The sequence below is a fragment of the Neofelis nebulosa genome, chromosome 2 (genome assembly GCF_028018385.1).
Source record: "Neofelis nebulosa isolate mNeoNeb1 chromosome 2, mNeoNeb1.pri, whole genome shotgun sequence".
Taxonomy (NCBI): Eukaryota; Metazoa; Chordata; class Mammalia; order Carnivora; family Felidae; genus Neofelis; species Neofelis nebulosa.
In genome coordinates, this window is record NC_080783.1 from 51020543 (window position 1) to 51037351 (window position 16809).

Genomic DNA, 16809 nt, shown 5'->3' on the forward strand with positions numbered 1-16809 from the left:
ACGACCAGTCACAGTGACACACTGTTAATCCGTAACAAAGAAGGACTGGAGAATCAAGTTACTTTCCAGATACAACACTTAAAAGGTCAGAGCAAATTTTAAAAAGGAAAAACCTAAACAGCCCCCCTGCAATCTATTTTGGAACATTCTTATTTTATTTTAGATCCTCATGTTCCAACTGCTAGTGAATTACAAAAAATAATGAAAATATCTTTAATGTATAGGGGGAGAAGGAAGTACAACACCTTGCTTTGAGGAAGGTAACACGTAATTGTGTCAGAAGCCCAGAAAGGATTGGACTGGATGGCAGAAGGCTAGTGTTGCTACCCCTGAACCAATCATTCACCTTGCTAGAGAGCATCATGGGAAGATGAGTGGGAATAGAGTAAAAGGGTTTGTAGTTAGTTCACACTATAGTTCTATAACTTAATGTCACAATTAAAGAGAGTTACTGAGCCTTACTTCCCAAATATTACAACAAAAAATAAAAAAACAGTAACAATATTAATGATAATTGCTAACAAGGATTGAGCATTTATACTATGTTCAAGGTGGGATTACAGGTTATTTGCATGTATTCATATTTAATCCTAAAGGCAATTCTATGAGATAGAACCTAGCTTCTGCTTTTTACATATGAAGAACACAAAACACAAATGCGTATCTAACATCTATCCAACATAGAGAAGATTAACTGAAAGAGTATGTTTAATAGGTTCAATAAATGTTAGTTTCCATTTTACCAGGGCAGCATTATTCTGACACAAATGCCAGATTAAAATCAGATGATCATCAACAGATGCAGAAAAAGCTTTTGACAAAAACAAAACATTCTCTCATGATAAAAATGCTCAACAAACTGGTTATAGGAGGATCATACTTCAACATAATAAAGGCTATATACGATAAGCCCACATCTGACATCATATTCAGTGATGAAAAGGCTGAAGGTTTTTTCCTTTACAATCAGGAACAAGGGTGCCCACTTACCACTCCTTTTGACATAGTACTGGAAGTCCTTATCAAAGCAATCAAGTAAGAAAAATATAAAAAATAACAGGCATCCAAAATCGGAAAGAAAGATGCAAAATTGTTTTTGCACATAAAATAATCTTATACATAGAAAATCTTAAAGACTCCACTAAAAAACCTTTAGAACTAATTAATGAATTCAGTGAAGTTGCAGAATACAAAACCAACACACAGAGATCAGTTGCATTTCTACACGTTGACAACAATTTAATAACTAAAAAACAAATAAAATAATCTCCTTTAAAATACCATCAAGAAGGGGCGCCTGGGTGGCTCAGTCAGTTGAGCCTCCGACTTCAGCTCAAGTCATGGTCTTGCAGTTTGTGAGTTCGAGGCCCGTGTCTGGCTCTGTGCTAACAAACAGCTCAGAGCCTGGAGCCTGCTTGGGATCCTGTGTCTGTCTCTCTGTCTCTCTCTCTGTCTCTCTCTCTCTCTCCCCCTCCCCTGCTCATGCTCTGTCCCTCAAAAATAAATAAATGTTAAAATACCATCAAGAATAATAAAATACATAGGAATAAATTTAACCAAGGAGATGAAAGATTTATATACTGAAAACCACAAGACTCTGATCAAAGAAACTGAAAAAACAAATGGAAAGATATACCACGTTCACAGATAGGAAGAATTAATATTGTTAAAGTCCATACTTACCCAAAGCATCTACAAAATCATTAGCAAAATGAAAAGGCAGCATATGGAATGGAAGAAAGTATATGCAAACCACGTATATGATAGGGGTTACTCTTTAAAATATATAAGAAACTCATACAACTCAACAGCAAAAAAAGTCAGCAGAGCAACTGAATAGACATTTTTCCAAAGACAACATACATATAGCCAACAGGTACCAAAATGATGCTCAAAACCACTAATCATCAGGAAAATGCAAATCAAAGCCCCAATGAGATATCCCCTCACACCTTTTAGAAAGGCTATCATCAGAAAGACATGAGCTAAGTGTTGGCAAGGATTCGAAGGAAAGGAAATCCTTGTACACTGCTGGTGGGAATATAAATTGGTACAGCCACTATGGAAAACTCTATGGAGATGCTTCAAAAATTACAAATAGCACTACCACATGATCCAACAATCCCATTCTTGGATATAGATCCAAAGAAAATGGAAACAGGATCTCAAAATGGTATCTGCACTTCCATGTTCCTTGCAGCATTATTCACATTAGCCAAGATATGAAAATAATCGAAGTGTCCCTCAGTGGATGAATGGATAAAGAAGAGATGGTACATATACACAATGGATGTTTTTCAGCCATGAGAAGGAAGGAAATCCTGCCATTTGGATGGCATCCTGCCATTAACATGACATGCATGGTAAGTGAAAGAAGTCAGCAAAGAAAAGACAAATACTAAATACTGTATGATCTCAGTTATATGTGAAATGTAAAAAAGCCCAACTCAGAGAAACAGAGAGTAGAGTAGTGGTTACTATGGCCTAGGAGCTGAAGGATATGGAGAGATATTGGTCAAAGGGTACAAACTTCCAGTCATAAGGTGAGTAAGTACTGGGGATCTAAACAACACCATGGTGATTATTGTTAATAGTATTGTTTTATATACTTGAAAGTCAACACAATGGTCATTCTACAACATACGCTTGTTGAATAAACATACTGTAAACCTTAAACATATACATGTTTTATGTCAACTGTATCTTAAACCTGTAATAAATGTTAGTTTCCCTTAGTTATTATACCCACAAGACTTACCTGTTACTCCAATAATAAAATGGAATAGTGTTAGACAAGAACTCACAAAACTATTTTAACAATACTAAACTTCAATATAAATGATGTACTTGGTACATACATTGGTACTTCTTTTACATTGAAGGCACAAATATATAAAGTCTGAAAGATTTCCAGGAATGATGTCCATCTCTTGCCTCCAAAAAGTACTAAACCAAAACTATACCCTCAACAGTATCAAAAGTTAAAGCTAATCAATCAAGTAAAAACTATAATGCAACAATGTGATTCTAGGTAAAGAGAAAAAATATGATCACCTAAAGATTTGAAAATTCTTAACTCTTTTAACTATGTCATACAACTTGCATCCATGTCCTTTAATTGGACTCAAATGTAGAAACCCACAATTAATCTAATTTAACCTAGTAATGCAGCCTTTCTTTCAGAAAAAAGTTTCAGTTCACCTCAGCTCTATAAACGATTATTGAAGAATCTAATTCAGAACAGAACATTCTTAGACATTACTAGGAAACAAGGAAAGATGCTCAAGATTGCTTACGTTCAGCCATCAAGTAACCAGGTTAACAAAAAATAGCTCAGTAGCCAGAAAGCTTGAAAAATGAATATTCAAATATTTTTATAAAAGTAATCAAGCAAATGATGATATGCAATCATTATTAACTCTAGAGAACACAAAAGGTATACAAGAAGGAAATGGAATCTCAGTGTATTACATGGCTGAGTCTTATAGATTTAAATTTTAAAACCAAATTCATGCTTAATAAAAGAGATAATACAATTTATTGAAAAAAAATCAAACTGCGGAGTGCCTGGGTGGCTCAGTTGTTTAAGCATCCATCCGACTTTGGCTCAGGTCATGATCTCACAGTTCATGAGTTCTAGCCCTGCGTCGGGCTCTGTGCTGACAGCTCAGACCTTGGAGCCTGCTTCAGATTCTGTGTCTCCCTCTGTCTCTGCCCCTTCCCTGTTCGTACTCGGTCTATCAACAATAAATAAACATTAAAAAAAAAAGAATCAAACTACATACATGCTATAATACATTTATCTACCAATTATTCTTTTTCCTCATCATCACAGATGCATTAATAAGTACAACACATTTTTTAAATGAGGATTTGGGGTGCCTGGGTGGCTCAATTGGTTAAGCATCCAACTCTTGATTTCAGTTCAGGTCATGACCTCCCAGTTTGTGGGGGTTCGAGCCCTGCATCTAACTGTCAGTGTGAAGCCTGCCTGAGATTAATTATCTCTCTCTCTGCCCCTCCCTGATGGTGCAAACGTGCAAACACATGCTCTCTCAAAATAAGTAAACTTTAAAAAAAAAAAAAAAAATGAGGATGATTTAAAATGTAACTCGCTACTTTGACAAGTGTCTGCTTATCAACTAACTTATCAACTATCCCTTTAGGAAATAAGCAAAAGCACACAAAAGATATTTTTAAATGAATTTAGTTCTTACCACAAAGACATGCCTTTAACATACAAAAGATGGTAAAGAGCATTTTAATATAAAATCTAAAGCCAATTCCAATTTTTTATGTTGTGTATTACCATTAAAAAGGTTCAATTTAGTTATGCTACATCATGTAATAACCTTCAAGCAAGAAATTAAATGAAGGCTCAAAATGAGACAACCATTATGACCTTTAAAAATAAAACAAATCAAAATTAAGTCTCAAACGAATAAGCAATCTAATTTTTGCCCTGTCAACTACTCTGAAAAACATAATTACTTATACATAATCTAAAACTATTTACATAACTTTAGCATAATTGCCCCCCACCTTGTTAATGTTTAATTGCTCCACTGATTTTACTTCCTTTCAATCAGACTTCTTGTACCCACATGCTAAGCTTTATAAGATGAAAATAAAGTACACCTATCAAACCACATCAAATTGGACTGTAATGTGTCTCCCTTGGTAAATTACTATTCAAACACTCTTCATAAGATCAAATTAAAGTAGAGGGCAAAAGACCTTATTACCCTTTATGAAATGTCTTCAATTAAAGAATAGATTTAATTATTTCAAAATAGGCCACTAACATAAATGGAGATAAAAAGAGTGATAAATTTTAAACAGATATACGGCACAAGAAACTTGGGAAAAAAGTGGTTCCTGACAGTGCTGTTCCTTCTTACCATGAAACCAAGTAGCTCTATGTGCAATAAAGAATCTGGCCTCGGGGCGCCTGGGTGGCTCAGTCGGTTAGGCGTCCGACTTCGGCTCAGGTCACGATCTCACCGTCTGCGAGTTCGAACCCCACGTCGGGCTCTGTGCTGACTGCTCAGAGCCTGGAGCCTGTTTCAGATTCTGTGTCTCCCTCTCTCTCTGACCCTCCCCCGTCCATGCTCTGTCTCTCTCTGTCTCAAAAATAAATAAACGTTAAAAAAAAAAAGAATTTGGCCTCAGTCCAAAGAGAGGTCTGACCTCTGTCAGGTTCCTGGGAGGGAACCTCTAAACCCTAGGAACTTCCCCAGAGACAGGAGACTTTCCCCTGTTATTCATGGCAGGCCCCTCAAGTGCACCTGATAAGTTTATGCTAACAAGGTGATTCAGGATGGGGGGGGCAGGTCACACCATAAAAACCAACCATGTGATTCTGGTTGGAGCTTTGAGCCACATGCTATCATCCCACCTTGGGGCAGAGGGGCCTGAAATTTGATTTGAGCCACTTGATCAATGACTCAATCAGTCATGTTTACTTAATGAAACTCTAATAAAAACTCTGGACATGAAGGCTTCAGTGAACTTCCCTAGCTGCCAGTATAAGCACCATATATCAATTCTGGAGGGTGTTGAGAAGTGAAATGATTCACTTTCAGAAATACCAAATAAAGGCTGTGCTGTCTGATTAACAATAGGTTTACAACCTATTGGAAATATGTACAACCCCCCCCCCCCCCAATGGAGTCCCAAACCCTTAGACACTTACTTCTGGGTTCTTCTTCCCCGCCCCCATCTCCATTTTGCGGGCTTTGCAATGAGCATGCGCCAAAGAACTGAAGTCTCTGCATCACCTCAAGGAATGTATTTTTTGCCTTACATGGGCATAAGTGATTTCTAGGTAAGGCTGTAACCTCTGTAACTCAGCTAATGAGGAATCAGGGGAGGGACTTGCACACGAGAAGATACATTGTCTGCTGTAACTGTAGGGAGCATGCCTATCAGACACCCCACTCTTGCAAGAATCTTGATTAAAGACTCACTTCACTGTGCTCCGAGTCTCCACGTCCCTCCTTTGGGTTAGCGGGCTTATTTCTCATAGAGGGTAACATGCTATGGGAGCTTCATATTTGGAATTCTCCCAAACTTTGCCCTATACATCTTTCTTTGGCTCTAATTTATACTGTTTTGCTCTAATAAAACTGTAACTTTAAACATAGCACTTTCAGTGGGTTCTGAGTCTTTCCTGTAAATTATCAAATCTTAGAGTAGGGCTGGAAATCCCTGCATTTGTAGCCAGTTGGTCTGAAGTGAGGGTAGGCTTGGGGACCTCCAAATTTGTAACTGGCATCAGAAGTGAGGGCAATCTTGTAGGGAATGTGTCCTCAGACTTTTCAATTTAACAAACTCATTGTACCCAAGAACATAATGAACAATGTGTATAACAACACCCAATCAAACATGGTGAACTGAACACTTGTATTCACCTCTAATCCCTGTCAGACACCCAATGACAATCATTCTAGAAAGCCTCAGGTTTTGAGAACACAGGAACTATGGAAGGTATGAAAGAGGCTGCTGGCTAAAATCAAAGAAAACTAGTTGAAAGTGTATACAATAAGAAATGAGAGGATAGGTCCTACCTCATCTTAAGCAGCCAGATGACTATCATTCAGCCACTGGACCTGATGACACCAAGGACTTAATATCTGAGGAAAAGGAATCTAAATGGCTCAGGACCCAGTAAGTCTAATCACAGCAGAGAACAACTGTATGGAAACTGATTAAGTGAAAGTCTGCATACTGAAAAGGAGACTTCTCCCCTTTCTAAATTCAGACCACCTACACAGACATTAAGGCTCAATATAAAGAATTCTTCTTTGAGAAAACTTAAAAGAAAAAAAGACCTACATATGCTGAAATCAGAGATTTCCCCAACAAAAATTTAACTGACGGTCCATTCCTCTTACAGGAAAGTCCAGTAAGAGACAAAAAAGCCACCAATTTCCACTTTCCAGACAATGTTGATCCATACACATGCACAGATTTCAAGGAGCTTTTTTAGTCTCTCATTCAATTAAATATGCCTCTACCAAGAAAGAAAACTTAAAAAACAAGACAATATGAGCAAGAATAAAAAAGACCAACATTATTCTCACTGGAATGACATTTTACCCATGAAACAAGAAAAGGAAACTATGTTTTTAAAGACATTCAGAGATCTACAACAACAGAAAAGTTTTTGGTAATTAAAAATGACAAAATAAATTATTACAAGAGTTGGAAGCTGAGACTGAAGACATGTCTCAGAAAGTAGAATACATATATAAAAGACAATGTAAGGGAGAAAAAGTATCTCTGCAGTGCTTACAAACCAAAGGAATTCCAGAAGTAGGAAACAAAAAGAAGAGCAATTATTGAACAAATACAGGAAAATTTCCCCAAACTGTAGGTAAGTATCTTGACTTAAAGGATCAATTAATTCCCCAGAGAAACAAATGAAAAAGCCCCACGCGATAGCACAGTTGTGCAATTGAGAATACTAACCACAGATCTTAAAATTTTTTGAAACCAGGCCATATACAAAGACTAAGAAATCATTACCACACATGACTTCCACAAAACACTAGAAGCTTAAAGAGAATGGAATGATGACTCCAAAGTTCTGACCTAAAATACAATACCCAGCCAAACTAGCAATTCGGTGTGAAGACAGGGGAGGGAGGGGAAAAAAAAGCATTTCAGTCAACATGAGGTCTAAAATTTCATTTCCCTCACAAGCTTAGAAAGCTACTCAAATATGTTCCTTACAAAAATGAGCAAATAGCTCAGAAACTTGCCAAGGCAAGTCCTAGGAAGATAGCCGTGTACCATGCTCAAACAGGAAACAGCCCAAACAGAGGCTAAAAGAGAGTTATCAGTTTAAAGTGAAACAAAAAACTATTTGAAACTATCTTTGAGCATTTTTAAAATGCTCAGATATGTATCTTAGCAACGATATTTGCCTAGAATCAAAGGAGTAGATGGCACAGAGAAAATTAGACAAATGGGAAAAAATACAATTATTAACTTAGAAAAATTTTATTTTTTTTTTTTATTTTTTATTTTTTTTATTTTTTAAAAAAATTTTTTTTTCAACGTTTTTTATTTATTTTTGGGACAGAGAGAGACAGAGCATGAACGGGGGAGGGGCAGAGAGAGAGGGAGACACAGAATCGGAAACAGGCTCCAGGCTCCGAGCCATCAGCCCAGAGCCTGACGCGGGGCTCGAACTCACGGACCGCGAGATCGTGACCTGGCTGAAGTCGGACGCTTAACCGACTGCGCCACCCAGGCGCCCCAACTTAGAAAAATTTTAGAGAAAGATAAATTATACTACTTGGTTAAGCATAAAAAAGTGTTTATATAGTCATAACAAACATTGACAAAGGAATAAAGTCTGATATAATTATATTCAGATAATGTGGAGGTAAGATAAACTCCAATTACCTTAAGATAATATACCAACATTGAAAACTGACAATCGATTAGCCACATAATCATATATGGTGGACTCCAACAATATATGGACCTCCAACATGACTATATCCTAATACCTGGAACCTGTGAATATTTTACTTATATGGCAAAAGGGACTCTGCAGATTTGCTTAACAATCTTGAAATGGGAAGATTATCCAAGATTATTCAGGTGGGCTCCCAATATATCCACTAGTGCCCTTAAAAAAGGGAGAGCGAGGAAGATTTTTTAACTCCATAGAGGTGATGTGATGATGAAAACAGAGATTGGAGAGATACACTTTGAAGATGAAAGGGGCCACAAACCAAAGAATACAGGTAACTGTTAGAAGCTGGGAGAAAAAAAGAAAATGAATTCTCCTTAGAACCTCCAGAAGAAACTAGTCCTACCAACGCTTTGACTTTAGCCCAAGGAAACTGATTCTGGACTTCTGGCTTCTACAAAACTGCAACAGAATAAATATGAATTATTTTAGGCCACTAAATTTGTGGTAATTTGAAACTAACATAGCATCTCATTTAGATAAATGAAAGTAAATTCCAAAAGGAATAGCTCTAAGGTCTGGACTGGTTCTGGAGGAATAAGGCTAAAGAATGCTGCATTTCATTGTACATAGTTAAGTACTGTTTGATTTTTTTTTTTTTTTAGTACTGTTTGATTTTTAAAAACTATCTGCTTTTATTATTTTGACTAAAATAGAAAATATTATCCCCACCAAAGCTAGACTCTATTCAATGGTACTATGGTTAGTCTGGCATGAGATTAAATAAATTTTGGTGACTAATTTTAAAAAATCAGTATGTTAGGCAGAAAATGGTCTCCCAAAGATGTCCAAATCCTAATATCCAGAAGCTGTGAGCATATTACATTACATGGTAAAAAGAAATACAGGATGTACATGGAATTAAGACTACTAATCACCTGATCTTAAATGAGAATATTATCCTGGATTAACCTAGTAGGTCCAACATAATCACAAGATTCCTTAAATGGAGAAAGAAAGAGTGGTAGAAGAAAGGCCCAACTGATTAGTGCAGACTTCGAAGATGGTAGGGAACCACGAGCCAAGAAATATGGATAGCTTCTAAAAGCTAGAAAGGAGACGGGGGAAAAAAAAAAAAAAAAAAAAAAAATTAACCCCTAGAACCTCCAGAAAAGTACACAGATCTATTGATGCCTTGATTTCAGCCCATTGACAATATTAGACTTCTGACCTCCAGAATTTTAATGTAATAAATGAGTTTATTTTAAATTTTTTTAATGTTTATTTATTTTTGAGAGTGAGACAGAGAGTGAGCGGGGGAGGGGCAGAGAGAGAGAGGGAGAGAGAGAATCTGAAGCAGACTCCTGGCTCCAAGCTGTCAGCACAGAGCCCAATGCGGGGCTTGAACCCATGAACCGTGAGATCATGACCTGAGCCAAAGTCGGACACTTAACCAACTGAGCCACCCAGGCACCCCAAATTTGAGTTGTTTTAAGCCATAAATCTGCGATAATTTGTTTCAGCAGCATCCGAAACTAATGCAATCTGGAGTAAGGTTAGTGTTTACTACTCTAATTGTAATTTTTTTTAAAACTATGCCATGTCAAGTTAGACACAAATATTCCAATCCTCTTTTTGGTATTGGGATGTCATCACCTCAAAACGTTATATACATATATACTGGTTTCCTGTGTCTGTTCTAACAAATTACCCACAAACTGGGTGGCTGAAAACAAGAGAAATTTATTGTCTCACAGCTCTTGTCACAGCCAGAAGTCCAAGATCAAATTTTCATCAGGGCCAAATGTGTGCCAAAGGCACTCAGAGAGAATCCATCGCTTGCCTCTTCTAGCTTCTGGTTACTGCTGGCATATTTTGGTGTTCACTGGCTTGTGGTGACAACACTCCAATCTGTGTCTTCACATCACCTAATCCACTGCATGTTTTGGAGGTCTGTGTCAAATCTCTCTTTCCTGTTAAGGACACTAATGATTGAATTTAGGGACCATCTAGGTAATTATCAAGATTACCTTCTCCCTACTCTGCTCTCTCCTGAATTTTCAAGATTTCCTTGGGAGCTCCTCCTCTCAAGACCTTAACTATTTATTTGAACCACACAGTAAGAGTCATAGATTCTGGGGATTAAGACAAGGACATACCATTTCAGGGCCACTATTCAATTCACTACAGTTTATATCCATCAACCCATTCAGTCAACAAATGTTTACTGAGGTCCCTTTATAACCAGCTCTGTGATGGGTAAATAATGAAAAATACAGAAAGAATCTCTGTCCTGAAGGAGTTCATAGTCCAGTAGTGGAGAAAGATAGGAGCTAAGCAGAGACAGCTGTACAGAAGCACATGCAAGATCAGCTAACCCAGATCAGAAAAAGAAGTGTCAGGAAAGGGTCCCTCACAGGTAAATCAGTCCTCTTCTTCCTCTCCTAGGAACACTATCAGAACTCTGAGCTCCTAGCATCAACAAAAACACTTGGAAAGTACTATAGTCTGAATAACACACTTAGCCCGTTAACAATATGCTAACATAAATAAGGATTCTAATTCAGTAGACAAAAGTGGTATACCATTTGAGAAGAAAACGGATAGATACATGAAAGCAGTTCAAAAAAATTAAGAAAAAATTTAAAAGAGTGTGAAAAACAGAGGAATATTTAAATAGCAGCAGAAGAAAACTGAGAGGTGCAGACAGGGAAACAGGCCAAACATACTCAGGGCAATAATATGCCATGATTGAAAACAGTTTCTGAAATTCTCTAATCTAGATTTCTCACTTTATCATATGACCAAGGTTTCCCTGCACCAGAAATAAAATTTTTAAAAAGATTTTAACATCACTTACAAAATTAAAACAAACAAAAAACTCCTTATTGGACACAAAGACCTAAGCATAAACACACTAACATCACTAAACCCCATGATATCTCTTTATAAAAGTTGTCTATCTCAGAAAGTTAAAATTTACAAATTATACAAGAAATTTTCATTTGGTTAACACTATAGGACCTAAAAAAAAAAAAGCTCTAAGTTTTAAGTCTACGTTTTCCTTTCAATTTTCTCAAGTCAACTTCTTTTCCCCCTTTTTGTTGCTTATTATTGATCACACGATAGATCCTCATGCCCATCATATCTTTTCAAAAATATTCTTTTTCACATATGCCACATGAAGACTTTCTAAACATAAATTCCTTAACCTCAAAGTAGAAGCAGCAGTGGCTCCCAGTGGCCAATTTACGATACATATTATTTTCCTACCATGGTTCTTGTATTTTCATAAAAAATTCTAAAAGTACAAGAACCTCACAGAAGTTAACACTATTTGAGAAAAATAACAAAAGGATGTTTAAATAACTTTAATCATGTGTTCTTCTACTTGACAACAATAAGAATATTATCATGTATGCTTTTCAAACAACTAAGAGAACCTTTAAAGCATGAAGTACATTACTTAACATTGTGTTTTTGCATTTTCAATGTCCCTGGGATGACTTAACTGACTCAACTGAATAATGAAGAGTCACTATTGTAGCAACTAGTCAAGTAACAAAACATTGTCATCTACCTATTTGCATGATCAGATTAAGACTGTTAATACCTGAACTCCCCCCAGAACATTCCACCTCACATATGTAACTAAGACTGAGGTAACATACCTAAATTGTTCACTATGGTATAGGTGGCAGACATGAATCTAAAGATATACCCCCAAAGTTTCTGTCCCCTGGTTTAATTCATTGGTAATTCAAACACTAGTCCAGGTACTGCTGGATAAAATGAAGGTTATTAATCAGCTGGATCTTAAAATAAGGAATTACCCTGGATTATTCCAGTAGGCCCAATATCATCAAATGAGCCCTTAATAGCAGCAGATGGCAGGAAAGTCAAGTCAGAAATACAAGAGAAGAGGGAGGTCAGAGAGATTAAAAGTATAAAAGAGACCTTGATCTGCCACTGCTGTCTTTGAATATGGAAAGGGAGTCACAAGCCAAAGAATAAGGGCAGACTCTACAAGCTGAGAAACACCTCCAGGCAACAGCTAGGAAAGAAACAGGGACCTCAGTCCTACAACCACATGGAAGTAAATTCGAACAACATGAATGAGCTTGAAAGTGGATTAATACCCAGAACCTCATGAAGAGAACACAGCCCTGCTGACACCCGAGCTCTAAAGCAAAGAAAAAAAGTGAGAAAATAAATCTGTTTTAAAATCTTTAAAAAGAAAAAACAGGGGTGGGTGCCTGGTTGGCTCAGTTGGTGGACCATGAAATTCCTGATCTCACAGTTACAAGTTCAAGCTCCACAACAGTTGTAGAGATTACTTACAATTGAGGAAAAAAAAAAAAAAAAAAAAAAAGTTTTGTATTGTTTTAAGCCACTAAATTTATGATAATCTGTTAAGGCAGCAAATTTAAACTAACACAGATTATGAGGTACTTGAGAGGCTCAGTCGGTTAAGCGTTAGACTCTTGATTTCAGCTCAGGTCATGATCTCATAGTTTGTGAGATCAAGCCCCAGAGTCAAGCTCTGAGCTGTTCTCTCTCTTCCTCTCTCACTGTCCCTCCCACGCTCGTGTGTGCTCTCTCTCAAAATAAATAAACTTACAAAAATTAATACAGATTCTGATTATAAGCCAGGTGCTGCTGTGACAAATACCTAAAAATGTGGAAGTGGCTTTGGAACCAGGCAGTGGCTGGATAGTAGAAGAAATCTGAAGAACATACAGAAAAAGCCTAAATAGCCTTGATCAAACTGGTAGCAGAAATCTACCTATAAGTGACTATAAAAACCACTGCCACCAGTGAAGATTCAGACGCTTGAAAAACTCTGGACTCAGAAGATGAAAAAAAAAAAAACAACTTGTCTTTGGATACTGCTTTTGTTAACAATTCTGATAACCTCTGCCTTTTATCTGCAGTGTTTAGTACATTTCAGTTTATATAATGGTTGATCTGGTTCCTTTTAAATCTACTGTCTTGCTGGGCTTTTCTGTCCCATCTTTTTTGTTGTTGTTGTTCCTCTTTCTCTTCCCACCCTGCTTTGTCCCTCACCTGGATTAATGCAGTAGTAGCCTCTTATTTTGGTTTTGCTTCTACCCCGCCCCTTAACCAAAAGTCTGTAATCACCACAGCAGCAGTCTCATCCTATTTGTTTTCTGCCTTTTCTGGGTAAAAACCAGTTGATTCCATGACATACAAGACCCTGTACTATGGGTCCCCGTTATCTTTCTGACCTCATTTCCTAGTATTCTACCCCTCACTCGCTCCATTTCACACTAGCCTCCTTGAACACCCAAGACACACTGCCACCTCAGTGCCTCTACGTTTTTCTCTTTCTAGAACACTGTCCCCACCTCCCTTAATTTTTTTAAAAATTTTTTTTTAACGTTTATTCATTTTTGAGACAGAGAGAGACAGAGCATGAACAAGGGAGGGGCAGAGAGAGAGGGAGACACAGAATCCCAAGCAGGCTCCAGGCTCCAAGCTGTCAGCACAGAGCCCGACGTGGGGCTCAAACTCACGAACCGTAAGATCATGACCTGAGCCGAAGTCGGACGCTTTAACCGACTGAGCCACCCAGGCGCCCCTCCCTTACTGAGTTTAGGTTTCTGAGTAAATGTCACTTTTCCTCTACCTTTCTGTAGGAAGCAGAATAATGGCCCCCAGAGATGCCCATGTCCTTATCCCTGGAACCTGGGAATAAGCTATGTTACATGACAAAGGAGAATTAAGGTTGCAGATGGAATTAAGGCTGCTAACCAGCTGACCTTAAAATAGGGAGATGATCCTGGATTATCCAGACAGATCCACTGTACTCACAAGGGTATTTAAAAGAGAGAAGGGGGAGATGTGACTACAGAAGAATGATCAGAGAGATGCAAAGTTGCTAGCTTTGAAGATGGAGAAAGCAGATCACGAGCAAAGAAATGTGGGTAGAAGATGAAAAAGGCAAGAAAACAGATTATCCCCTAGAGCTTCCATAAACTAAACACAGCTTTATAAATGCATTGATTTTAGTCCATTGAGACCCATTTGAGATTTCTCACCTCCAGAACTGTTGTTTAAGCCACTTTTAAGTTTGTAGTAGTTTGTCACAGCAGCAATAGAAAACTAATATACTACCCCCCATTTAAACCTATAAGCCCTCACCTGCTAACTCCCCCTCTTTGCTGCTTAATTTTCCTCCATAAAATATATCACCTTCTAATAAACTTTATAGTTTAATTATTTCACTTATAAATGTAAATTCTTTAAATAAATGCAAACTCAATAAAGGTATGGATTACCTATTTTGTTCAGTTTCCCGGGGCCTGGCACATATGGTTATGTGTTCATATATTTACTGAGAGATCATTTGATAAATTATATGAATATGTAACAAGAATTGTGCTAATGATGATGCTGATGGTGATAAAAATACCATTAATCTTAAAGAAAAACTACATATAATCAGTGGCTGTTTGTAGTCAATGACATTTAGATTTATAGCTATATATTAAAAGCTTTCAAAACATCTTTATTGCTCAGTCTCTGTATTCCTTTTCTTCCCAACTGCAACACCTCTTTTTTAAATTACAGTTTTTAGTAACTGAGGAAACACTACTAAGTACATATTTTCTTTAAACTCTTAATATTTTGAGAATATAACATCCTACCTACTATAAGTTCAGGGAAAAAAAATCCAATATACAAAGTATTTCCCTTATGAATGAAGTTACTAACATTTGACAAGGTCTCCAAGTTTGAAATATGAAAGAAAAAATTTTGGCCAATTATCAACAAAGTCTTATATTATCTCATTCAAAAAAGACAGAATAGTCTTTGACATTAAAAGGCCTTTACCTGTTCCAGGAGTAGGAGTAGTCGTCATAACTCCAACAAGAGGACTCTGCATTACTGAAATGTTTGGCTACATGAAAATAGAATAAAGTGTTAGAGTAAAAACGCAATGATCTAACCAGAACATAAACACAGTAAGTGTTGAAAGGTTTCATTCAATAGACAACTGCATGTCTACCAGGTACTAAGGATGCCTCTAATTAGTTCACAATCTAAGAGTACTCCAACTTTTTTCTTTAAGTTGAGCAGTATGATTCTAAAATATGTTATACCCTTTAGCATATTCTTTGTTTAAAGTTAAGTTACATTAAATAAAAAGACACTGTTCTTAGTAGAAAATAACTTTGCTATTTGTTTTTAGTTCCTAAAGCACAATATTTGAAATAACACACAGAAAAACAGAAAGATGGCAGAATTCTATTTTTAAGCAGACATTTACAAACCATGAAATAATACAGATTCAAATCACTCTATATAGGGGCACCTCGGTGGCTCAGTTGGTTAAGCCTCTGACTTCAGCTCAGGTCATGATCTAATGGTTTGTGGGTTTGAGCCCTGCATCAGGCTCTGTGCTGACAGTTCAGAGCCTTGAGCCTGCTTCGGATTCTGTGTCTCCCTCTCTCTCTTCCCTGCTCCTGCTCTGTCTCTCTCAGTCTCAAAAATAAATAAATGTTAAAAAAAAAAAAAAAATTTTTTTTTAAACAAATCAGTCTATATAATAAAAAAGACAGTATGCCTCTGTCTCTACTAGTAGAAAGTTACAAAGCAAGAAAATTATCAATACTAATTCCTTTAAATGTGAGAAAATTAAAGATTAAACAAAGGCAATATCTAATCAAGAATGAGAACAGACTTTCTCTAGAAGTAAATATACAGAAATAGATTTTTTAGTAACAGATTCTGATTAAACTAAGGAAATCTAAAATCTAGCTATTATCTAGCAACCAGAACCAAATGTTGAAATAACTTTAAGAGAGATACAAAATGTACTGTTCAATTCTTAATGCCATTTTCTTTCACGATTAGAGAGAGGCTAAGCAAAGTCTTGGGGCAAAACTAATGAGGGGTTTTAACTAATAATAATATTCTTACCAACTTTTAAAAGAGAATGTTTGTAGAGAAAAACATTCTCTACAAATTATAACACAAGACTTTTAAACATTTTGAACATAGTAATAACTGTAAACTACCTTTGTTTTCATTGGTTATCAGAGAAGTAATGAAAACTAGCATAAATTTATAAGCCAGTCATTCTCAAACCAAACATGAAATTTACTTATCAGCCTTTTAGAAAAATATCCCAGGCCAGAATATTCTGATTTGGCTAGAATACCATTGTCCAAATAGAACATAAGCAGTAGAAGTAATTTTAAATTCTATAGGAGACACATTAAAAAAGTAAAAATAAGTAGTTTATTTAATCTAGCAGGTCCAAATTATCATCATTTTCAATACGTAATCACCATAAAAAACTAAATGCGATAGCTCACATTCTTCCTAAGTCTTCAAAATCCAGTGTGTATTTT

At 36.6% G+C, this 16809-nt stretch overlaps 1 protein-coding gene across 4 annotated transcripts in view; it reads right to left on the reverse strand.

The window, feature by feature from the left end:
- Positions 1 to 16809, reverse strand: part of NUP35 (nucleoporin 35) — a 39410-nt gene that overhangs the window by 13412 nt on the left and 9189 nt on the right. For all 4 annotated transcript variants that reach the window (XR_009256849.1, XM_058712007.1, XM_058711991.1 and 1 more), the window contains exon 4: positions 15287 to 15353. Coding sequence is in view for 3 of the 4 variants with exons in the window: in XM_058712007.1 (XP_058567990.1) it covers positions 15287 to 15353 (67 nt within the window). In the remaining variant the exon portion in view is untranslated. The remainder of the gene's footprint in view (positions 1 to 15286; positions 15354 to 16809) is intronic.